Below are 25,450 nucleotides of genomic sequence, written 5' to 3'. Positions count from 1 at the left end.
GTAAACAAAAACTTAATTATTTCTATATTCGAGGTCAATAAATAATTATTATTATATTGAAAGTAAATACAGTCTTATTTAGTTTTATATTGGGGTTAAATAAATATTATTACATTGGACGTAAATGAAATCTTTTTTATTATATTGGAAGTAAATAAATAATTATTATTATATTGCAAGTAAAAAAATAATATTATACTGGACAAAAATAAAAATTATTATTATCTTGAAATTATATAGTTAATTAATGTCATATTGGAAGTAAATTATTATTATGTTGTTTATATGTTGTTTATACACTTGATATATATATAAAGGCAAAAGCGACCAACAATTAAACCTTCGAATAGATTTACATAGGTCCCAGATACTCCACCCAGAAAACAGAACAATTCCACTAAGTAGCCATCTAGACATATGTGGTAACGGAAAGTTTAAAGTTGCGCCAATATATAGGTTAAATTTCATAAATGAACAAATATTACAAGCCAAAGAGAACAGACTGATAAGAGTTATTTTCTCCTAAACTGAACCGGCGATTGAAATGAACATTATTTGGATTATAAAATTACCCTTTGATTAGGGCATATTGGAGCTATGTCCCCTTAATGACGTCGCGCTTTTATGTAACTAAGCGACGTTATTGTCTTTTGTACATAGCCCTGAAGATCCTGGCAAATATGTAAATGTAATTAAAATATAGATTTTTCCATCCAAATCTTAGTATTTTTGGTATATAAGCCTGAGAGTTGAATTTAGAAACTTATCAAATTCGATTTTCAATAATGTCCGTGAATACCGTAAAGCAGAAATACAAATTTGCTGAAAGACGCCTGTCACAACGCCTATCATATACTTGGGTTAGTTCATCAATTCGGACTATAGAACATCAACGCGGGAATCATGAACATGTAAGGATGCTGATATCAGCCGTTCTAATAAATCTAATAAAGTGACAATGTTACGGGTAAAGGTCAAATGAACTGACCCTGTTACGTGTAAAGGTCAAATGAACTGACCCTGTTACGTGTAAAGGTCAAATGAACTGACCCTGTTACGGGTAAAGGTCAAATGAACTGACACTGTTACGGGTAAAGGTCAAACAAAGTGAAACGGAATGTATTACCTGTATGATGATGGGTTTCCAGGCACAAGAATGAAGGTATTTTATGTGATCGGGATATTTCGTAATGTCAAACTTTCTCAACTTACATCTTCCATATTTTATTATCTGTAAATATATATATTAATTACATGAAAATAAATAACATTTCAACAAAACATAAGAATAATCCCACGCACTGCCAAGGTGAATCATGTGAACGTGGTTATTTAATGATCTGGTTAGATTATCAAACAGTTGCAATTTCTCGCATGGGTAGTTCAGATTGTTCCATTAAATCTGTATACGCTTTGTTAACTTACTGCTTGTCTTTGTGATTCTGTAAATCCGATATCATATAAAATAACTTTAATATCCGGATAAACTGGTCTTAGAACTGTATCAATATTATGCATCAAGGCTTGCATCTCTGTAAAATGATTACTAGAGGCACCAGCCACAATTACAGGAATCCGTGGAATAGGGATCTTGGGGTCTGGTAAATCCGGTATGTAGACGTCACCGGATGTTGCAAACCTATTTGGATAACCAAGTCTGTGTAGGTGGTATTCAACTTCCGGTGTAGTCTTCATGTTCAATAGACGCTTGATGTTGCTGATTCTGTTAGTGCTAATATACGCCTTGCAATTTTGGTCTTGCCCATAAATTCGACCTAAAAATATACAGCATCGATGCAAAATGAAATGGGGTTTAACGTTCTACTGCTCTGCGCCGTCAGAGCTAATGAAAACGGGCATACGCCATACAGTTTGCTATGAGGCAATATGTGTGCTGCCAAGAGTTCATTACAATCACCCTGTATGTTCAGGAACCGTCCTGTAATAATTTTTTATATACTCTTCAAAAAAGTAGGGGATATTGAAATGATATGATAAATAGTCATGGACACTTGACATGCTTTTAGAGTATGTTCACAGATGAAGACCTTATCGCCCCAACAGAACCACTGAGCTGCATGTGCGACACGCAATAGCGCCATGCACGTGGGAGGATGGGTTCATTGTCAAATTTGACACTTCAAGGAAGGGTTGATGAAAACTGTCGCTTGCTGGTTTATCCTATCAATGTTTGAATTCCTATCGGTCTTGCATAAGATTTACTGTTTAGCGTACCTTTGTTTTAGTGTATTACGTTTAATTTGATCCGGAGACCTGTTCGTCGACGTCAACGTCAACCGACCACACTGCAAGAATTGGCCGTGACGCTGCAAGAGGAGTAGGTCAGATTGCCACAAATCCTGATTGGACGGTTGATTAGGGGCATGCCACGACAAACTGCTGAATGTCTGAGGATTTGTGGAGCAATTACTCATTATTAAGACAAAAATCAAAAACGTTCATTTTCACTTTTGACAATAGAGACTTTTGGCAATCGGAATTTTTCCCATCCGTATCGTTACGTCAATGTAGTTTTAGAGTTTTGGCAGATTTTCGCGTTGCGTAAGTATGCATAGCTGAGCTGATCTTAGTTCTATTACAGCATGGTGGCAGATATCTACCAAGATCACCATCAGTACTAGTCAAGTAAGTTACTCGACAGTCGCTGAGCTATTCAAAAAAAATTAATGTTGAATCTTATTAAAAAATCTTCGACTCGACAGCAATTTTTGGTTTCACTAATGCATCATTTCAGAAAGTTTATACCCCTTTACCATAGAATTAAGTCATTTGCAAAGTTCCACCTCCCTGAATTTAGCATGTAGATAAACCAGCATGCAGACAGACAGACAGGAGAAGTATGAAAATTCCGAGAAAAACCATCAAAAATAATGTTCGTTTACGTTTTCGTTTTCGTATCCTCTAACACTCGGTTTCGCAATCCGACCTACGATAATAACTAGATGGCGTTAATTTCCACTCCATGAACTTCTCGGTCAAGGCAAAGTTTTCAATCAATTTTTGGCAGATGTAAAACAGATCAAGCAGAATATTCCTTGTGAGCACATTCTACGAACGCTACACAATCAACAATATACACAAAGGCTCGAAAAATGGTGAAAAATTCAATATATGAGACAAGAAACATATTCGTTTGCATACCTACGTAAATCCAGCTCCATACGCGTAACGTTTTTCACTGGCCGAACACTCAATACGGATTGACGTCACACACGAATCGATGACGTTTTCGTTTTCGTATTCGTTTTCGTACCGGTGCGAAAGGTCCCTATTGTTAAAATCCCATCAAACATACACCTTCGTGTTCTATGATACACATAGATTCATAAAAACGCTACAACGATACAATTCAGCGTCTACAAGTAGCACAAAAGACGGTAAAAAGGCGAAGATGTTATACGGACCTTTTCCGTATAAAAGCTGTTTGATACGTGCTGCCGTATCACGTATGAGAAATACACACACATTGATGACGTCACACACAAAATCCATACGGATACGCGATACGGACCAGGAATTTACGCTTGCCAAAAGTCTCTAATGTATCTCTTTGCGAGTGAAATGGGGCCGTCAGATAAGCCGCCCATATGAACTGTTTATGTTCATGAGTAGACAATTGGCCTGTTATTAACATACACTAGTTACTTCTAATAAAAACAGCAGTGCATTTCCGCAGTTTTGTATTGTTTCTGAATATCCCCTACTTTTTTTGAAGAGTATAATAATAATTTATTTATAATGCGCCTATTACCAATATGAAATATTGATCAATGGTGCAGTTAACATTTTGTTGACATCACACATAGAAAAATAAAATAAATTAAATTAAATGGATGATCAAAAAAATTAAAATGGCATACGATAGCAATCAAAGTTTATAAAGATTATAATATGACATGTAACAAACAAATTTAAATAGCTAAAAGTAATAAAGAATAAAAAAGAACAGTGCCTAAAACAGAATAAAATGAACTTGGATACCTGCATTAAAAGCCTAGAAGTCAACAAAAAGGTGTGTTTTTAAATTACGTTTAAAACTTTCAATGCTATCAGATAGTTTAATATTGAGAGGTATTCAACAGAGGGTATTCAACAGAAAAGGAGAAGCGTGGGGAAAAAGCGCGTTTACCATAAGATGTGGAAGGATAAAAAGGTGTAAGCAGGTTGCTATTTTGAGATCGGAGTGTACGGGATGGAGTATATAGGGAGATAAGAGATTTAAGGTAATCTGGCGAATTATCTGAATGTAATGTAGAGTAAGTAAGTGTAAGTTTTTTTGAAAGTGATACGGTGTGATATAGGAAGCCAGTGTAGATCATGTAAAACAGGGCTAATGTGATCAGTAGGTTTAGTTCTGGTAATGATTCGTGCTGCTTTATTTGCAGGAAGATTACATAGCAGGGAATTACAGTAGTTCAAAACGAGATGTAACAAGAGTATTCACAAGCATTTTACAAGTTTCATTATCAATGAAGTTTCTTATCCGGCCAATTTTATAGAGTTGAAAATTTGTTGATTTACAGATAGACGATATATGGTTACCCATGTTAAATTTACTGTCAAAATAAACTCCTAAATTTCTAACATTCTTAGCAGGAGACACTTCACAACTACCAACTTGAATTTTATCGATGGACAATTTTTCTAGTTTTTGATTTGATCCAATAATAAGCACTTCAGTTTTATCGTCATTTAGTTTCAGAAAATTGTTTGTCATCCATTCTTTTATTGATAAGATGCAGTTTTCAAGGTTGGAAATATTACCTGATTGAGAGTCTGTGTTGATAGCTAAATATAGTTGTGTATCGTCGGCATAACAGTGATAGTCAAGGTTATCGTTTCTAATAATATTACCTAGAGGTGTAGTGTAGGCTGTAAACAGAAGTGGGCCTAATACCGATCCTTGTGGCACCCCAAACTGTAGATTAACTGGATTTGATTTAGCTTGGTTAATAACAACTTGTTCTAGTATGTAGGTATGACGCGAACCAACGTCACTCGGCCATATAAGACAAAATGAAATTTAAATAAACAGGTAAAACAGAATTGAAATGTTTGAAAAAAATCGATTGTGTTTGGGCTAGGCAAAGCAATAAATGACAGTTTTGCAAAGATTCCAATGTTTCCCCGCCTGCTTACCAAAATTTCGTTTCGCCAGATATGGCCGAGGTACGTAAATTTTTGCGTTACCCTATATTTAGATTTCAATGGCTTTTGCCAAGCTGTTTACAGAAGGGGACGTATTTTCAATGGCATGTTGTGTCCCACAACATTGTACAGGCGTTCACAGGGACTGACGCGCGGCCGTTTAGCAGTGAAAAGTTGCCCAGTAAAATTGACTGGGAAGCGAAAGTTTTTCGACTATGATTCAATATGACGGTTCCTGAACGTACAGGGCAAGTGTAATGAGACCTACGTTCAGAGCTGAACTACCATGACAGCGGCGCTACGGCTACTCTTATATCGAATTCCAACTTCCAAGGGATCTTTTACTTGTACTCAAATGTGTACACGGGACCTTGGTTGTTCGTCCGTCCGAATGACTAGACAACTATCCTTGTCAGACCCTCCGCCCTGCACCACTAACAAGGGGAAACCACACCGAAAACCCGATGGACTTTCTCGGCCAACACCGAAAGAGAAGCCGCGACCTCCAGGTTAGCGACGAGCCAGCGTCTCCCTCACTTGGCCACTGTGCCCCCCCCCCCCCCAATAACTATGCAAAGTAGGTTATGTATATGATTTTATGTTTATTTCATTTTCTGTTTTTCCGGGTTATGTGAAATTTGTTTTGAATAAAATTTTGGAACTAAAAACGTTTGAACAGCACGACCAATAAATTTGTCTTTTTCCCGTAGAGATAAAAAGGACACATTTCCAAAAGAAGAGAAGATCAAATTAGTGTAGCCTTGCGTCTAAACATTTTATTCAAATGGACTTTCTTCGTTATTTGTTTAAAATTTAGATTTTGTTCCATTTTCACAAATTCATGGATTATGTTTACTTACCTTCTTGCAAATATTGTCGGATTGGATTCTGAAAAAAAAAAGATATACCGATTTCAACGAATCAATTTGTGTGACATTTTGCTTGTATGTCATCAACAATGAAATTCAGCCATTTACTTAATGAAACACACAACTGAAACACACACACACACACATACATGTATATGGTGTAAATCGAAGACTTTGATTGGATCCTCCTAATCGAGCCTAGCATGTAGATGAAAAGCACCGTTAGTTATTTCTGAACTCTATTACATCAAACGATTATGAAAAGATATAAATAATACCCCAATTTATTTATTTTATGCATTTGACTTTTTACGGAAGAAATGCGGACACACTGGAGTTTGCAAATGATTAATTAAAATTCCACTGAGTTGAACCCAATACATATATAAGATATAGTATAAAATTCCGTAATTTTGGATTCAATTTTGCCGGTCATTGTGAATTTCTGCCATCAAGGATTCATTTTTGAGATCAGTATTGAACCCGGCAACAGCGACAACCGTGACAACAACATGTTACAAGTAATAAATTAATATCTACCGATTTGTGTTGCTGACATTTTGGATTTTCGAAATTTATCTTTAAATTCAGAGACATCGAAAACCATATATAAAAGACATAGCAAAAGTCATATCTTACGTAACAGTAGGACGTTAAACCCCATTTCATTTCATATCTTACGAGAGTATCGCTGTGCCCTTATATTACCAAATTTATGGGGTATTTTTAAATGGCATTATACTACCATATTTGACAGCCATTTGAAAGAAATGACTGGCACCAAATAAAAAATTCATTTTTTTAAATAGATGTTTGTCAAATTCGATTGTTTGGCACATTTTGGCTGCATAACCACTATATATGATATTATATTATCACATTTGGCACATATGAAAAATACATTTGTCAAATTCGATTTTTTTTTTTTTTTATGGCACATTTCGCTTGCATAACCACTATATGTGATATTATATTACCACACTTGGCAGCCATTTTGAAAGAAATGCCCGGCACCATATGAAAAATGCATTTTTGTAAATTGATGTTTGTCAAATTCGATTTTTCGGCACATGTCGCTTGCTTAACCGCTCTGTGTTTGATGAATTTAAAAAAAAAATTTAATAGAAAGGTGGAGATTCTCTTAACGACATTACATCAATCTAAATGTTAAAAAGACGAGTTTAACTATTATGTATGGAACCATCGAAGGCCTCGGGATAACTGCAAAAAATCTCAAAGCTTGTATTGAAAATCTTTCGATGTTTTCCCGACGGGGAAGCTCGGAGATGCTTCTCTGGAGCTTCCGTAAAATACTTGTTCACCGAGGCATCCCCGATTTAGATACATTATGGGAGTTTAGATAAAGTGCTGGCAGTTTTCGCTATAATAGTTAAAAACTAAACAATGTAAAGGGAATTTGCTGAAAATTTCAGTCAAATTGATCCACTCTGAACCGAGATTTTAGTGATTGAATTTTGGGTCTAGCCTCGATCATCATTACTAACGTCGGTACGATAAAAAAAAATTAGCGTTCAGCAGCAGATGCTTCTCTGGAGCTTCCGTAAAATACTTGTTCACCGAGGCATCCCCGATTTAGATACATTATGGGAGTTTAGATAAAGTGCTGGCAGTTTTCGCTATAATAGTTAAAAACTAAACAATGTAAAGGGAATTTGCTGAAAATTTCAGTCAAATTGATCCACTCTGAACCGAGATTTTAGTGATTGAATTTTGGGTCTAGCCTCGATCATCATTACTAAGGTAGCGTTCAGCAGCAGATAGGATTCTAATCCAGAAAATATCGCAGGTTAGCGATGACATTGAGAGTTGATTATGGTCTGGATAAGTTAATTAATGTCTAATTAAGAATTTAGATAACATTTTAGATAACAGATAAAGAAAGACGTGCAATTGGCAGATTTAGCTCTTGCATAATGTATGTTTAACTATCCTCAATGGTCCTCTGATACTCCCGTGGCCTCTCAATGGGTCCAGATGGCCCGCTATGCTCCAGGAGCCCCCCCCCCCCCCGGGACACCGGGAAACCTGTTCCCGACGCCTCCCGACCCTCATTAATTTCTATCTGTAGTACATCCGCAAGGCAAAAATTGCCCAGTGGCATCTACGCATTATATAAGACAATTGCAACTGGATTAATAAGCCCTAACAAGTGTCACTTCATGAAATTGCGGAACTTATTAATATTTCAATTGTTGATTATTTTTATTATTTTGTCCTTATTATTTCGGCAATAATCTTATATGTTACGCCAGGTAAAGATTTCGAAATTTCAGCCAGAAATAATAGATCGGAGGCTCAGTGCGAGGGGGGGGGGTCCATCAAATGGGAACAAAACCAGACCCAACTTTTCTACAGTAAAATTTTGCGTAGAATATAATACCGAGCGGTAATCAGTCCGCCGTTGGGGCGTTTTCGAGATATTCGGGGTCAAAGGTCAAATGAGGTCATTTGCACTGAAAGTGAATGCGCAGCCATTCTTGTATCACGAAAACATGCTGAAAATGGTCGAAATTTAATACCTTTTCAAAAAAAATGTAAATTTGCTAAATTCACCTTTGTTCTTTGTGACCCCGGAGGTCAAAAAGCCAATTACATGTATAAATTAAAGATCTGTTTCTGATCTTTTTTGTATCTTTGTTACGGTGGTTATAGGATGTTTTGCAGATAAGAGAGAGAGAGAGAGAGAGAGAGAGAGAGAGGGAGAGAGAGAGAGCGAGAGCGGGGAAGAGGAGGGGGTTAACGTCCACTCGACAAATAGGACCTACTAGTTCGTTTCGGGACTAACATGGTTAAATTTCATTTCAATATTTCGCTTGCGAAAAGGGGTCTTTGGCAGTGGAAGGAGCCCGGAAAACTCGTGGGAAACCCACGAGGTTGGAAGGGGACACTACTTGTCAAGTACAAGCGGGGAATTGAAGCCATGCAACTTGATTCAATGACAGATCTTATTAATCCATAATGATACATAATCATTGGTTGTATGATCTCGCTATGTCTACAGCACGCCAAAACTCGTGCAAATTACACTGTTACATGCATTTCAAAAACCGCAATTCTGCTTAGTGCCAGATTTCAATAATAAGGGGCCCTAGGCTATCCCCTTTACGGAGCCCCTTTCCTGTGTGGAAAGTCGAATGTACAGAAAGACTATACCTTATCAGTCGGCCTGTGATAATCAATGATGCTTAAATACAATTATAACATGAAACGAAAACCGAAACAAACAGAACTTTTAAAGGAGTTAAATCCCTATTCTTTGGCACCTGGACATGGACACAAATGGGTCGCAACGCATATAATAATGTAATATGAATGTATATGTAGCCCTCCCGTTGTTATATAATTGCCGACCTGCGGAAGATAACAAAACTTTAATTGAGATTCAATAATGGCAGCCGACAAGCACATGTACTCAATAAAAATTATAATAATAATCCCTAACACAGCACGTGCAAAATAACAATAGGATAGGATATTACATGTATAATGAATAGGTTACATAGCTAAGACTAAAATACAAAGTTCTTAGACTGCTTTTGCGCAATGGATATTTGTCTCAGATGTCAATTCATGCAGGCTACACAAAGCCAAGACACGCTGCACAAATGGAATAAGGCTCTAGGTCAGTGGTTCTCAACCTGTTTTGCCAATGGCACACCTTGGAACGTATGAAAAAATAGCGGCACACCTGGCTAAATATATATGAAAAATATTTGAATTTAGCCAAATAAAAACATGGTAAGTCAGGCGGCACACAACTGTAGACAGAGACTAATCATAGACACATAGAAAGACTCAAATTAAATAAAGAAAAACACCCCTATGAACACCAGTGAATACACAATTGGGATCACGTGGTTTTTCGCAATTTCTTAGTGTGCCGTTCAAAATTTTTCGGCACACTTAGGAAGATCTGGCGGCAAACTGGTTGAGAATCACTACTCTAAGTTATATTGTTATACAAAACAATTAACAAAGTCTGATAGTGGTCAATTCTACATGCAATACCACTGACAGAATATAACGACTTTCCAAATTATTTGAATAAAACAATACAATATATCCTTACAGTCTTAACTCATGTGTAAAAGGAATCAAAGAGTTTCACAAATGTAAACATACTAAAAAGGAAGTTTTAGGCATGTCAACGACAATATGAAATAAAAATTACTTTTAAGGCTTTTTTTCATAAACACAGATAAAAAATACTGATTTTAATAACAAAACCTACTTCCGGCGAAAACCATGAGCGCATGGCCACGTGTAATAGTAATAGGCAGATTTCCGGGATTAGAGCGATAAGATTCTGATGGTCACATATATTCTTGAAATTAGTAATTCGTCCTTTCAAATGTGCTCACCTTAATCTCTGACATCTTATAAACAATAATAAATCAGTTTTTAGCGTGATAATTGAATATTACCTGGGGAAGATAGCAAATTTTAATAAAGTTATATGGTTTTAAACGGGAGGTTGGATGGTCGAATGGTTAGCGCGTGTGCGTTGTATCATAAGGTATACCATTGAGTCAAGTGGTGTAGTTTCGATTCTCCGGTTGTACGTGACAAGGAGTAGGGTCGCCTATCCAACCTCGTGAGGTTTTCTCCGGGTATGTGGATTATTGAAATAAAATTGAAACATGTTAGCCTAGAAATGACCTAGTTTGTGTCAGTGGACGAAGCCTTATCTCTCTCTCTCTCTCTCTCTCTCTCTGGTTTTAAACTTTAATCGAAATTCAAAAATGGCAGCCGCGAAGCACATGTACTGACTTTACCAATCAGATACCGTTTTACAAAATATGCAGCCAAACAGAATTTTCAGAAGGATACAAGAGTTGTGAGGTTGGTTAGGTTGAAATGTTTAGATTGATTCAGTCAGTGACATGTTTAGAGGGTGGGGATACATGTTTTAGTATAGGTCTCTAATATTACGATCAATGCAACTGTTTTGTGATTTTTCTGTTTGCATATTGTCCAAGGTTTCCAAAAATATATTTCATGCCAGTCTGGCTATCTAAAAAGTGGACAATTATTGGTTTTTTGAAAGATGCTACATGGAAATTGACCATTTTGTACATTCTTCATGACATAGCAATAAAAAATTATATTTTTGAAAATAATTCCAGATTATGAGTGTTTTCTATGTAATTTGTTTGTAACTTGTCTAATTTTTTCACAGAACTCAAATACTGCCTTTAATAAGAAATATTTTTAAATTTTAGCACAAAAGGCCCATGGACCTGAGATGCACCGCTGTACGTAAAGCAGCATGTATACTTAAAAGGCCATCATTATTGCAGTTATTCTTTGATTTTGATTTTCTTTCATCGGTATGTTGCAAGAACACATTGGAAGCATATAAAAAGGTCCTTTTGGTGATACCTGAAGTTTCACCCCTATATAGGACACAGCTCCCCAAATATTCCTATTTTTAGTCTTTCTCTACATTGAATGTCAGCGCTCGAAAGCACTCAGACACTCGATTCGCGAGACTTGCCTCCTTTAAGTTATTGTTTCTTAATAATATAAGAGAAATATAATATAGCCCGTAACTAAAATTCAGTTCAGACACCAACCATGTCATCTTTAGCTAATATCTGAATTCAGAATTTAAAGCAATTTCCAATCCTACCCTGTTTTCCTTCTTCTGGGGCATTTTGTAAACCAATGTGAGCATTTTATACAACCTTTTACAGGCACGAGAAGCTGTCTTAACGTAACGAAAGGAGGACAATTTTCTACACTGTCGGTTAGAACGGAGAGAGGTTCGTGATGCGCGGTATTATCACTCGGCAAACTTCAACAGATTCCAGTACCCTACATCTAATCTCGGCTGTATGACAAAGTCCGCCATTAGAACTACTTTCAAGTTCCCGGATTACAATGGCGTTGTCCATGACAACCAATGACGCCATTGATGACGACGTATTTGAAGAATGTTTTATCTTACAAAATTTTCAAAGTTTGAAGCTGTTTTTCTTTCAAGTTTATCTGATTTTCTTTAGACAAGGACAGATTTGCACTGAAAATTCTACACACTCTTCGAACGACGCTATTTTGAGAACTTCTTTCTAAACGCGGACAAGTTTCCCTTATGAGTAAACCGGTGCCGCATCGCAAATGTATAGGCGTAGGTACATCCCACATAACAATATGATGTTAATTTTACGTTACATTTACGTAAAAATGGTCAGTCAGTTTACCATCATTTTGCTCATCTTTTTAACGATAATTTTACGTCAGGAAATGACGTTAATCTAACGTAAACTTTACGTCATTTTTACGTTATATTAACGTCATTTTCTGACGTAAATCTAACGTAAACTTTACGTCATTTTCTGACGTAAATCTAACGTAAAATTTGCGTAAAGTTTACGTCATTTTCGTTAGATTTACGTCAGAAAATGACGTAAACTTTACGTTAGATTTACGTCAGAAAATGATGTAAATATAACGTAAAAATGACGTAAACTTTACGCTAGATTAACGTCATTTCCTGACGTTAAATTGTCGTTAAAAGGATGAGCAAAATGATGGATATCTAACCGACCATTATAACGTAAATCTAACATTAAATTAACATCATTTACGGATGCAATTCTAATGTCAAATTTTGATGAGCAAAGTTACGAAAATATAACCAACCATTAAAACCTTCAAAATTATTCATTATTTGCGGCAGTAAATGGGAAGTACATTCAACCAATAATCAAATTTTCCTGACCCGTGGGTGAGGCTAAAAGTTGAGTGGTCCAACGTGTGCGCTTTAGATCATAAGGTCTTTCATTGAGACAAGTGGTTTGTTTCCACACCCAACTTGAACATGGGTTTTCTCTGGGTCCTCCTACTACTAAAGATTCCTGGTGCGGATGAATTATTCAACTTGAATTGAATCACTTAGTCCCAAAGGACAGTTTATGTCTATTGCATGTTTTACCCCATTGCTCTCTATCTACCCATAACCAGTCAGAATTCTAAATGTATTGCACAGAAAAGTTAAAAATCTAGCAGAATTATATGACAAAATATACTACAAGTATGTATACATATACTTTATTTAAAAGACAAAAATATAATGTTATAAAATACAAAATACACATTTAAATATTAACAGTTTTTATCCACAGCTGTTTGAGAAATGAAGACGGGCATATGCCACACTGTGTGCAGAGCTATGGCGTACTCTTATATAAAATTCCAACTGCCAAGGGATCTTTCACACACACACACACACTTGAGTTTACACTGTACCTTGGTTTTTTTGTCCCTTCCATATGACTAGTCAGCCATCCATGTCAGGTCCTCTGTCCGGCATCACTGACAAGGGAAAATGTTCAAGAAAAAGGTCTACATTAGTGCTATGAAAGTGTTGATATGCATATAAGAAAGAAAAAACTGGGATATTGACCAAATTGCGCCAAAACCTATAGCCTCTATCTTATTTACTCAAGGTATTGATGGAATAGGAGTTAACTTTGGAATGAGTGAAATGAAATGGGGTTTAATGTCCTATTCCGACAGGGCTAATGACATGGAAATATGCTATACAGTGTCCTATTATGGAATTTTATCCAGACAGCGGCGCTAAAGCCTACTCTTATATCGAATTCAAACTGCCAAGGGATCTTTCACGTGCACACCAATGTGTGCACAGGACCTTGGTCATTCGTACCATCCAAACAACTAGACAGCTGTCCCTCCTTGTCAGGCCCTCTGTCCTGCACCTCTGACAAGGGGAGGAAACCAAGTCTGGAAATCACGAAGAACTTTCTCGGCCGACACTGGAATGGAATGTTGTGGAATGCTGAATATTGATAGGTTTCGTCCTCTCGTGATTCCAGTGTGTAACACAAATTTAAAAAAGATCAATTAAGAATAAACACAGCATCTATTGCATTTGAAAAAGGGAGAATTAACCAAGGAAGGCAAAGTCCTGAAAAGCTGTATATTGATAATGCTTGTCCTCTCACAATCGGAATGATTCACATTTCACACCCAGTGTACGGACAAACAGGGCCAAAATTGATATGTGGGTGTATAAACAAAGATATATACTACACCAATATTACATGTGTTGCAGAATTGGTTTAACACATTTCAAATATAATTGTAACACGGATATTTGCAATGGTTGATCCATGACAAAAGATTTGATATATTTTGAAGAGACGCAAAAGGTTACGCAATACAGTCTGCTATGAGGGAAATTTTGCCCGGGCAGCAGCGCTATGGCCTACTCTTGTATCTGCCAGGGATCTTTTATGTGCACGCCAATGTGTACACTGGACCTTGTTTTTTTTTTTGTCCCATCCAAACGACTAGACAGCTGTCCTCGTCAGGCCCTCCGTCCTGCATCACTGACAATGGGAAACCACACCGGAAAATCAGGATGAACTTTCTCGGCCAATGCAGGGATCGAACACCCGACCTCAAGGCTAGCGAGTCAGCGTCTTACCCACTTAGCCACATGACCCCCCCTTGGCCTATGTACATGTAGAGATGAATTTTGAGCTACCTTTATATATATATTTCTATTTTTAAAACCCGCGTCAAGTATATTTATATCAAGGATGTAACCCTCTATCAGTTAATCCGTCACGGAGTGGTTGCATTGGTGAACCAGTTCAAAATATTCGTTTCATATCATACCTGACCTTCAAATCCAGGAATTGTAGTCACAACGGGTATCACGTTGGCTAAGTCGGTAAGACACTGGCTATCTAGTCTGGAGGTCGGGTTTCGATCCCTGCATTGGTCGAGAAAGTTACTCCGGATTTTCCGGCGTGGTTCTCCCTTGTCAGTGATGCAGGACAGAGGGCTAGACAAGACAGCTTTCTAGTCATTAAAATGGGACAAAAAAATGAGGTCCCATGTACACGTTGGCGTGCACGTACAAGAGCCCTTGAAGTTAGAATTCGATATAAGAGAAGGCCGTAGTGCCACTGTCCGGGCAAAATTTCCCACATAGCACACTGTATGGCGTATGCCCATCTTCATTAGCCCAGTTCAGAGCAAAACAGTAGGACGTTAAACTTTCATTTCACTAGCCACAGCTCTGTTTTCTTTCACCAAAGGGGGGGGGGGGATGGCTGAATGGTTAGCGTGCGCGCGCTGTATCATAAAGTCTGTCATTGAGTCGACTGGTGTGGTTTCGAATCCCCGGTTGTACGTGGCAAGGAGTAGGGTCGCCTGTCCAACCTCGTGGGTTTTCTCCGGGTCCCCCGGTTTCCTCCCACTGCTAAAGACCCCTACGCGCAAGCGAATTATGTAAATAAAAAATTAAACCATATGTTAGTCCCGAAATGGCCTAGTTTGTGTCGAGTGGACGGTAAACCCCATTTCTCTCTCTCTTTCACCAAAGGGGGGTATCAAGTGGCTAAGTGGGTAAGACGCTGGCTCGCTAGCCTGGAGATCGGGTGTTCGATCCCTGTATTGGCCGAGAAAGTTCATCCTGATTTTCCGGCGTGGTTTCCCTTGTCAGTGATGCAGGATGGAGGGACTGACAAGGACAGCTGTCTAGTCGTTATGGGACGAAAAACCGAGGTCCTGTGTAGACATTGGCGTGCACGTAAAAGATCCCTTGGCAGTTGGAATTCGATATAAGAGTAGGCCGTAGCCCCAATGCCCAGGCAAAATTTCCCTCATAGCACACTGTATGGCATATGCTCGTCTTCATTAGCCCAGGTTAGGAGCAGAACAGTGGGACGTTAAACCCCATTTCATTTCATTTCATTTCTTTCACCAAAGACCACATAAATACTTCATTTAGCACTTGTCATTTGAAACAGTTATAGCCTATGTCTTGTCTGGAAGAGGGGGCATCATCACATTACCATACAGGGTATAAGTCGATGTTGAGTATAAGTCAAATTGCCAAATTTTACATTTTTCCGACCTACATCCATAATTAAGTAGAGTCGGTATATAAGAATAATGTTTTTCAACTCCACGAGTCTCGGGACTGTTATCCTAGTCTAATACCGTGCCGGTGTACTCCGAAGAAAAGTTGGGCCATATAAATAATGAGGGTCTGGGACAGTTGTCAATAACACTTGCATTTATAAACAAACATGAATCGTGATGACGAATTAGGATTCAATAGGATTCATGGCCCATGAAGAGAGAAATTTTACAATAAAAAAAAATTAAGAGTGTTGGATATTGAACTGACAATGCAATCAAATGGATTTTCGGAAATGGCATTCTTATATAAATTTCATGGGCGTCAACATCTTGTTTTAGGACTAGTTACCTCCCGTAGACTTTGTTTATGATAATGTAAAAGACTGGATAATCTAGCCTATGACCGATTATTCTCAAATGTTGACAACGCAACCACACTAATATCCGTAGAATATAGAATATTTTTTTCTAGATGATAGAGACTAATAATATGCCAACATTGAAATGTGTGCATAAATATGGTATATACTTAACTACACCAATATTATACCTATGTCATAGAATTTTTTACACACATTACAAATATAATCTTAATAGAGATCTTTGCTATGGTTGATCTATCAGTAAAAATTTAAAGATTTGTAAGGAACGCAAAAGGTTATTGTTTACTGGCTGCAGCAGGGAGCAATAACAGGAACACAGATGATTTTCAACTCACTGATACAACTCAGTTTAAACTTTAAGCCAAAGAGCTGTTATATAATACTGTGACAGGATATCTGCTCTAAACTAACTAGTCATCAAAGAATTAACTGTCAAAAGTTCAGACAGAAAGTATTTTAGGCCTACAATGCTTGTAAAGCTTTGGCCTACATTCTGATGATATTTGTGCTACCATAGATACATATATATCATTACATTATGTGACAAGTAGTAGTGTTTGGCAAGTAGTAGTGTTGTCTAACTTTCATTATAAAGCCCATATAAATCTTTTTAGAACTTCTTTGTCATTACTGCCACCAAGGGTGCTCAAATATACATGTAGGATCTGTAAAAAAAATAAAATAATAAAAAGCAACTTTATACTCCCAAAAAAAAACGTAATTGGGTTAAACGGCCTACTGTTCAGCTCCAACTGGACTGACAGCCAACCTACTGTGGATCTGTAATGAAATGGGGTTCAACATCATACTGTTCTGCTCAAACTGGGCTAAAGAAGTTGGACAAATGCTTGAAAGTGTGCTGTGATGAAAATTTTGACTGGACCGTGTGTACAAAAGAGCTTGGTTTTTTGTCCTATCCGAACAACTGTACATTAGCCCTTACCAGCCCCTCTGTCTTGCACCAGTTAAAAGAGGAACCATGCCAGAAAATCCTGATGAACTTTCTTGGCCACCACAAGAAAAAATAAGCAGGGGAGTAGGACTGAAACCTTTATGTACAAGTATGTACGGGCAAACTTGTTATTTAATGTTATATCATATAAATAGGCCTATGTATATAAGCTTAAAGTCTTGATTATCCATTTTTCAATTAAATTAAATCATTAACATTAACCGCCAGTGTTTGAATCTGTGAACATCTCGAGCACCCGATGGCATTGAGACTTGATTATAGACTTAGCAAGTTAATACACTAAAATGTCTTATAAAAAAATTTAACATTTACAGTCTCAAGAAATACCTACTTAACCTACGTACAATATATAGATTTAGCTCTTGCATTATGCATTATTAAATTTGCAAAAATATCAGTACAATAACAACAAAAGAAACCAACCTGAAACACCCATAAAAATGTTTAGAAAATACTACATGTACTTATATTATAATTAGCACAGCCTGAATTTTACATCATTAATAAATTCGTTATGTGTTTGATAATTTTTGGATCCAGATTTTTTAAAAACAATTTTGGAACCAGTATTACTTTCGATAACTTAAAGCAATGTTGATTTTGTTTATGAATAGTATGGTTTACGGACAATATAACTGCATCGTGTTAAAAACAAATACTGACTGTCTGATATACAAAGTTGCGTGCAAACTTTTTCCACGGCCAGATTATTTTTTTATCAACATTAGATCTATCGGTATACTGTCAACGGAAGTTCGCATAAAAAGTGCACTTACCTTCAACTTTACTTTGCTGAATCCAAAATCGTGTGTGTATGTGTGGAATAGCTATATTTAACTTTAAATCACGGCATCATTTCTTCTTTGGGAAAAATAATAACCTATGCCGCCATTTTAAATCCCAGAATTCCGTACGTTCCGGTCAAACGAACAAACAAAAAATATTTAATAAATAATTGAAGCAATTTAGATAAATAACAACAATAACCGTAACCTATAAAAAAAATATTGTAATGTGGATAGAAATAATATGATATAAACCGATTTAAACACAATCATCAACCGTGAACAGATCGTGACCTTGACCTTGCCCGAGACGATAAAAATATATTTGTACATCTATGTAGGTCTAAAAATGGCGGCTGTTCGTTTGAAAGGCCTGTAATATTTCTGATAATGAATCTATTCATATAATTTGTTTGTATACGCTCTAACATATTTTATATGAGGTTACATAATTACGTTATATTAAAAGAATAATCAAATCGGGGAATTTTAATTTTCAGAGATAGGTCTTTTATCAAGAGACGATAAATATATGGACTCATATAGCTAGAGTAGATCTCTATGTTAACTGACTGGGTCATTATTATCTATTTTTCAGATTCATAACTTTAAAAAATGGAACTAGTCTTGGTCCAACCTTTATTTTTATATGGTTTTACAACTTATATATTTAAGTGTTGAAATTTTAAATTCGAAATAAAAAAACGGCAACAATCGACTCATGACCTATTTTATATATTGTATATGTAGACAGCCGCCATTTTGAATGACATTAACAACACACATTGATTTAAGCAATATTTTATTTAGATAGTTTCATATTAAGAACTAAATTTTCAAAAATTTAAGGATTCATGAAAAAGGCCAAAGGCTATTATAATTGATCTCCATATTGTTAATGGTAATACAATTCCAAGAATGTACACTTGTACAAACATACATGAAGGCCTTATATAAATAATGATCATGAATTTTATATTTACTGGTGCAAGGATCATTAATTTTATATTTACTGGTGTAAGGTTGATGAAGGCCTTATATAAATAATTATCATGAATATTATATTTACTGGTCCAAGGATCATTAAGTTTATATTTACTGGTGCAAGGATCATTAATTTTATATTTACTGGTGAAAGGACCATTAATTTTATATTTACTGGTGCAAGGTACTATATTCAATAAATTTAATTATAAAAACACTTCATGCATAGTCGGCCTAGGTGTGGACTACTCCGAACATTTGGACAGTGATAACCTTTTAGTAGAGAACAACTCTGCTTTATGAAACAGTTTCCGACAATCAATCATTATTTGTTTTGTCAAATATTTGGGTATCAAAATTGAGAGAGAGAGAAATGGGATTTAACTTCACTTGACTCGATGATACAACAAAAAACACAATTACTATTTTAATTAAAGCGACGTTTCGTTGAGGGTTCTCTCAACGTTTTCAAGTAAATGATGCTCAATAGTCAACGGGTGCACTCGTCCGCTTGCCAGCCTATCTTTAGGAAAATTAAATGAGATTAAACATCGTACTGTTTTGCTCTGAGTGAGCTAATGAAGACAGGCATACACTATATACAGAGTACTATGACAGAAACTTTGCACGGATAGCGGCACTATGGCCTACTCTGATATTGAATTACAACTGTTGGATTGTCTTTTACGTGCATGCCAATATGTACATGAGGACTTGATTTTTCGTATGACCCGAACAACTATACCTTATCCCTTGCCAGATCCTCCGCCCTGCCACAGTCCATAGAAAATTTCCGTCATAGCACTCTGCATTGCGTATGACTATCTTCAATAGTCCGATTGGTGCAGAAAAGTATGAAAATGAATTTTAAATGGGGTTTGAACATCCTACTATTTTGTTCCAAGTGGGCTAATGAAGAAGGGCATATGCTATAATGGTTAAAATGTTGTGATTTCGGGTTAAAATGCCGTGATGATAGGTTATCGCCTTACGAAGGGTGATATCAGTCACCATATCTACTGGGTTTCTTTAATACTCATATTTATAGTATTTTATAGAGTCAGACTAGTGGACTAGTGAATGCACGGATTAGTACACCCACGGACTAGTGAACCCGTAGACTAGTAATTGGTAATGATGGAAAAGTGTGTAAAGACCTCTTTTACAGGTTGGCGTGCACTTAGGACTATTGGTAATGACTATATGCGGAAATGCTGCTCTCCAGGCAAAATGTCTTTCCTAGCACATCTTCATTAGTAAGTGCGGTAATGCTGCTGTCCAGGCAAAATTTCTGTCATAGCACATCTTCATTACTAATTTTGATAAAGCCACGGTGGCTAAGTGCGTAAGATGCTGGCTCGGTAATCCGGAGGGCACGTGTTCGATCCCTGCATTGGTGGAGAAAGTTCAACAGGATTTTCCGACATGGTTTCCCCTTGTCAGAGGTGCAGGAACAAGGACAGTAGTCTAGTCACTCAGATGGGACAAAAAACCGAGGTACCATGTATACATTGGCTTGCACAAAACGATCCCTTGGCAGTTGGATTCGATATTAGTAGGCCATAGTGCCGCTGCTGGGGCAAAATTTCCCTCATAGCACATTGTATGGTATGTACCTGTCTTCATTAGCCCAGTCGGAGCAGGAACGGTAGGACAATAAACCGATTTCATCAGGACAAACCTACATGAGGAAAAACCTACATTTCACAAACTTAGTAATTAGTAACGGGGGGGGGGGGGTGGATGGCTGAATGGTTAGCGTGCGGGCGCTGTATCATAAAGTCTGTCATTGAGTTGACTGGCGTGGTTTCGAATCCCCGGTTGTACGTGACAAGGAGTAGGGTCGCCTGTCCAACCTCCGGTTTTCTCCCACTGCTAAAGACCCCTACGCGCAAGCGAATTATGTAAATAAAAATTAAACCATATGTTAGTCCCGAAATGACCTAGTTTGTGTCGAGTAGACGTTAAACCCCATTTCTCTCTCTCTCTAGTAATTAGTAACACACTGGCTAGCAAATGAGGGGTTCAATTTCCGTGTTGGTCGAGAAAAATGAAATGAAATCGGGTTTAACGTCCTACTGTTCTGCTTCTAAACTGAGCTAATGAAGACGAGCATACGCCATACAGTATGCTATGAAGGAAATTTTGCCCAGGCAGCGGCGCTATGGCCTACTCTTATATCAAGTTCCAACTACCAAGGGATCTTTCATGTGCACTCCTGTGTGTACACGTGACCTCAGTTTTTCATCCCTGACTAGACAGCTGTTCTTGTTGGGCCCTCCGTCCTGTATCACTGACAAGGGGAAAACATGCAGGAAAATCTGGATGAACTTTCTCAGCCAATGCAGGGATCGAACACCCGACCTCCAGGCTAGCGAGTCAGCGTCTTACCCACTTAGCCAACGTGATCCCCATGTTGGTCGAGAAAGTTCCCTTTGTTAGTAGTGGTGTAGGACAGAGGACCTCAAAAAAACAGTGTCTAGTCCATCACGTGGCTGTGCACGTAAAAGAACCCTTGACATTTGGAATTTGAAATGAGAGTAGATCATTCATTCATTCGTTTTCTCTTTGTGTGTCACCTACAGACCGCAACTATTAAAGGAGCTAGGTCTCTATTCTTGGGCACTTAGAATGGATACAAAATTTCCCTCATAGCACATTGTATGGTATGTACCTGTCTTCATTAGCCCAGTCGGAGCAGGAACGGTAGGACAATAAACCGATTTCATCAGGACAAACCTACATGAGGAAAAACCTACATTTCACAAACTTAGTAATTAGTAACGGGGGGGTTGGATGGCTGAATGGTTAGCGTGCGGGCGCTGTATCATAAAGTCTGTCATTGAGTTGACTGGCGTGGTTTCGAATCCCCGGTTGTACGTGACAAGGAGTAGGGTCGCCAGTCCAACCTCCGGTTTTCTCCCACTGCTAAAGACCCCTACGCGCAAGCGAATTATGTAAATAAAAATTAAACCATATGTTAGTCCCGAAATGACCTAGTTTGTGTCGAGTAGACGTTAAACCCCATTTCTCTCTCTCTCTAGTAATTAGTAACACACTGGCTAGCAAATGAGGGGTTCAATTTCCGTGTTGGTAGAGAAAACTGAAATGAAATCGGGTTTAACTTCCTACTGTTCTGCTCCTAAACTGAGCTAATGAAGACGAGCATACGCCATACAGTATGCTATGAAGGAAATTTTGCCCAGGCAGCGGCGCTATGGTCTACTCTTATATCAAGTTCCAACTACCAAGGGATCTTTCATGTGCACTCCTGTGTGTACACGTGACCTCAGTTTTTCATCCCTGACTAGACAGCTGTTCTTGTCGGGCCCTCCGTCCTGTATCACTGACAAGGGGAAAACATGCAGGAAAATCTGGATGAACTTTCTCAGCCAATGCAGGGATCGAACACCCGACCTCCAGGCTAGCGAGTCAGCGTCTTACCCACTTAGCCAACGTGATCCCCATGTTGGTCGAGAAAGTTCCCTTTGTTAGTAGTGGTGTAGGACAGAGGACCTAAAAAAAACAGTGTCTAGTCCATCACGTGGCTGTTCACCTACAGACCGCAACTATTAAAGGAGCTAGGTCTCTATTCTTGGGCACTTAGAAATGGATACAAAATGTAATGAAATGAAATGGGGTTTAACGTCCATCTGTTCTGCTCCGAACTGGTCTAATGAAGATGGCCATACACCATACAGTGTGTTATGAGGGAAATTTTGCCCCGACAGTGGCACTACGGCCTACTCTTATATCGAATTCCAACTGTCAAGGGATCTTTTACATGCATGCCAATGTGTACACGGGACCTCGGTTTTTTTATCCCATCTGAACAACTAGACAGCTGTCCTTGTCAGGCTCTCCGTTCTGCATCACTGACAAGCGGAAACCACGCCGGAAATCTAGATGAACTTTCTCGGCCAATGCAGGGATCGAACAGGCTAGCGAGCCAGGGTCTTACCCAATTTTGTCCCATTTTAATGACTAGACAGCTGTCTTGTCAGGCCCTTAATTGTTAGTATCATGACATTAAACTGACATTTGTTTTACGTTTTACAACTAATATCAGGCTTATGTTAGAAAACTAACGTTAGATTTATGTTAGAAAACTAAAGTTAGATTTATGTTATAAAATTAACATTAGATTTACGTTAGAAAACTAACGTTAAATTAACGGTTAAAATTATGACATAAAACTAACATTACAATAACGTTAGAAAACTAATATTATATTAACGTTAGAAAACTAACGTTAGATTTACGTCAGAAAACTAACGTTAGATTTACGTCAGAAAACTAACGTTAGATTTACGTCAGAAAACTAACCATAAACTAACGGTTAGAAACCTGATGTAAAATTTACGTTAGATTAACGTTAGAATTATAACCAATAATACATATGTAATTATTATGTCTGAATTCCGACTATATATCAATTGTTAGAATGTGCACACACTTGTAATGTTATTTAATCAAGAAGTATTCAAAAGGAAAAAAATTGGTTAGTAACCCGTCATAATGTTTACGTTACATTTACGTCATTTTCTGACGTAAAAGTAACCATAACCATTATGACGTAAAAGTAACGTAAATTTAACCAAAGAATTTTACCATTATTGGACGCTAACCAAAATCTAACCATAATGACGTAAACTTTACGTAAATCTAACCATCAATGTTAACTGGGATATCACTTACTGTCATACAGCCGAGGCTAGATGTAGGCTACCGGAATCTGCCGAGGTTTGCCGAGTGGTGGTATTATGTAAATAATAAGTAGCCTGAGTAAAGTCAAAAAGTCAAATTGTATTTGTCCGATTTGGGCGATGTTTTTGCTTCGGTCGTAGGCAGCTGCCTACCCTGCCTACATAGACATCCTCCTCTGCTTATGACAGTGTCAAAAATATTAAGACCTTAGCTACCCACTCAAATCTTGCTATTTATAAGGACAGACGAATAGTTGTCTGGAGTAAGTTCATTCGGAACGGCCATTTAATAAATAGATTGAATAAAAAAACATGTACTCTAAACATCAAATGTTTAATTGTTTTACATGTACTTAACTTTAATTGGTCTTATTCTGCTACATCCATGATATTTATTAATCCAATTTAATCCATAGAAAATGCACGTGTGTTCAGTATATCAACCATTTCGTCTACAGCTACCACATACATGTACACCATTATCATTGTTGGTGATGATGAGGTTCACTTTTTGATAGACTCTTATAACAATTCTTTGGACAACAATCGATATATAAACACGACATATTATCAAGCTTACAAATTGGGAAAGAATGTTTGATAACATCCAGTGAACTCTTGTCGAAACATCGTGTGTATATAATATAGTGATTGTTATCCATAGAACTGTGTTAATGACATTTAAAGATTTTTAAAAATCTTAATTAAATACAAATCTTACCAAAGTTGGAGTATCATATAATGTAACCATGCAGAGTGTGATGGATACCAATACGCCCATTGATAAAACGAACTGGCCTTTTCTAGACAACATTTTGTAAAATAGATGTGTGTAAGTCAGCCAACAAAAAACTGTGAGCGGATTAAAAACACTCGACTGATTAGGTCAAGGGTAACTATATATATCATACGCTATGTCACTGATTGTACCAATATTATTATCTCATCCTTATATTTTTGTTTCAAATTCGTAAACAAATCAATTGGATAGGCTAATGTGTTCAATAAATGTTATCCATAGAACTGTGTTAATGACATTTAAAGATTTTTAAAAATCTTAATTAAATACAAATCTTACCAAAGTTGGAGTATCATATAATGTAACCATGCAGAGTGTGATGGATACCAATACGCCCATTGATAAAACGAACTGGCCTTTTCTAGACAACATTTTGTAAAATAGATGTGTGTAAGTCAGCCAACAAAAAACTGTGAGCGGATTAAAAACACTCGACTGATTAGGTCAAGGGTAACTATATATATCATACGCTATGTCACTGATTGTACCAATATTATTATCTCATCCTTATATTTTTGTTTCAAATTCGTAAACAAATCAATTGGATAGGCTAATGTGTTCAATAAATGTCCAGACACTCTTGTGATGTTGTAGGTGTGATATTGTAGTATAGCGTAATGATTAATTTAATGGATTTTAAACACTCTCAAAATATTGTCATTTCGTCCTGTGTTTGAAAATCAATCAGCGTTATCTGTTTTATAGAATATGATCATTTAATAACGGTCCTTGGTTGAAAATCTTCGAAATGGCGAATTTGAAACGGATATAGCAATATGCGTGCACTGTTAAGAATAATAAGGTAGTTTACACCAATTCAGGTGGAAATTAGTTGCCACCTAAGCAGGGGTAACTCCA

General features: G+C 37.2%; 1 protein-coding gene across 1 annotated transcript in view; it reads right to left on the bottom strand.

The window, feature by feature from the left end:
• The window catches only part of LOC126832277 (uncharacterized), a 30,328-nt gene extending 5,679 nt beyond the window's left edge, over positions 1-24,649 (bottom strand). Inside the window, exons 1-4 of the mRNA XM_050562997.1 lie at positions 24,515-24,649; positions 6,030-6,057; positions 1,426-1,775; positions 1,127-1,231 (exon numbers count right to left, since the gene is read on the bottom strand). Of these exons, the coding sequence (XP_050418954.1) occupies positions 1,127-1,231; positions 1,426-1,775; positions 6,030-6,057; positions 24,515-24,607 (576 nt within the window). The 5' untranslated portion in view covers positions 24,608-24,649. The remainder of the gene's footprint in view (positions 1-1,126; positions 1,232-1,425; positions 1,776-6,029; positions 6,058-24,514) is intronic.
• Between the last annotated feature and the right edge of the window lie 801 nt (positions 24,650-25,450).

The sequence above is a fragment of the Patella vulgata genome, chromosome 9 (genome assembly GCF_932274485.2).
Source record: "Patella vulgata chromosome 9, xgPatVulg1.2, whole genome shotgun sequence".
In the NCBI taxonomy this organism is placed as follows: domain Eukaryota; kingdom Metazoa; phylum Mollusca; class Gastropoda; family Patellidae; genus Patella; species Patella vulgata.
Note: the sequence above shows the minus strand (reverse complement) of the source record. Positions and strands in the feature narration are given on the sequence as shown.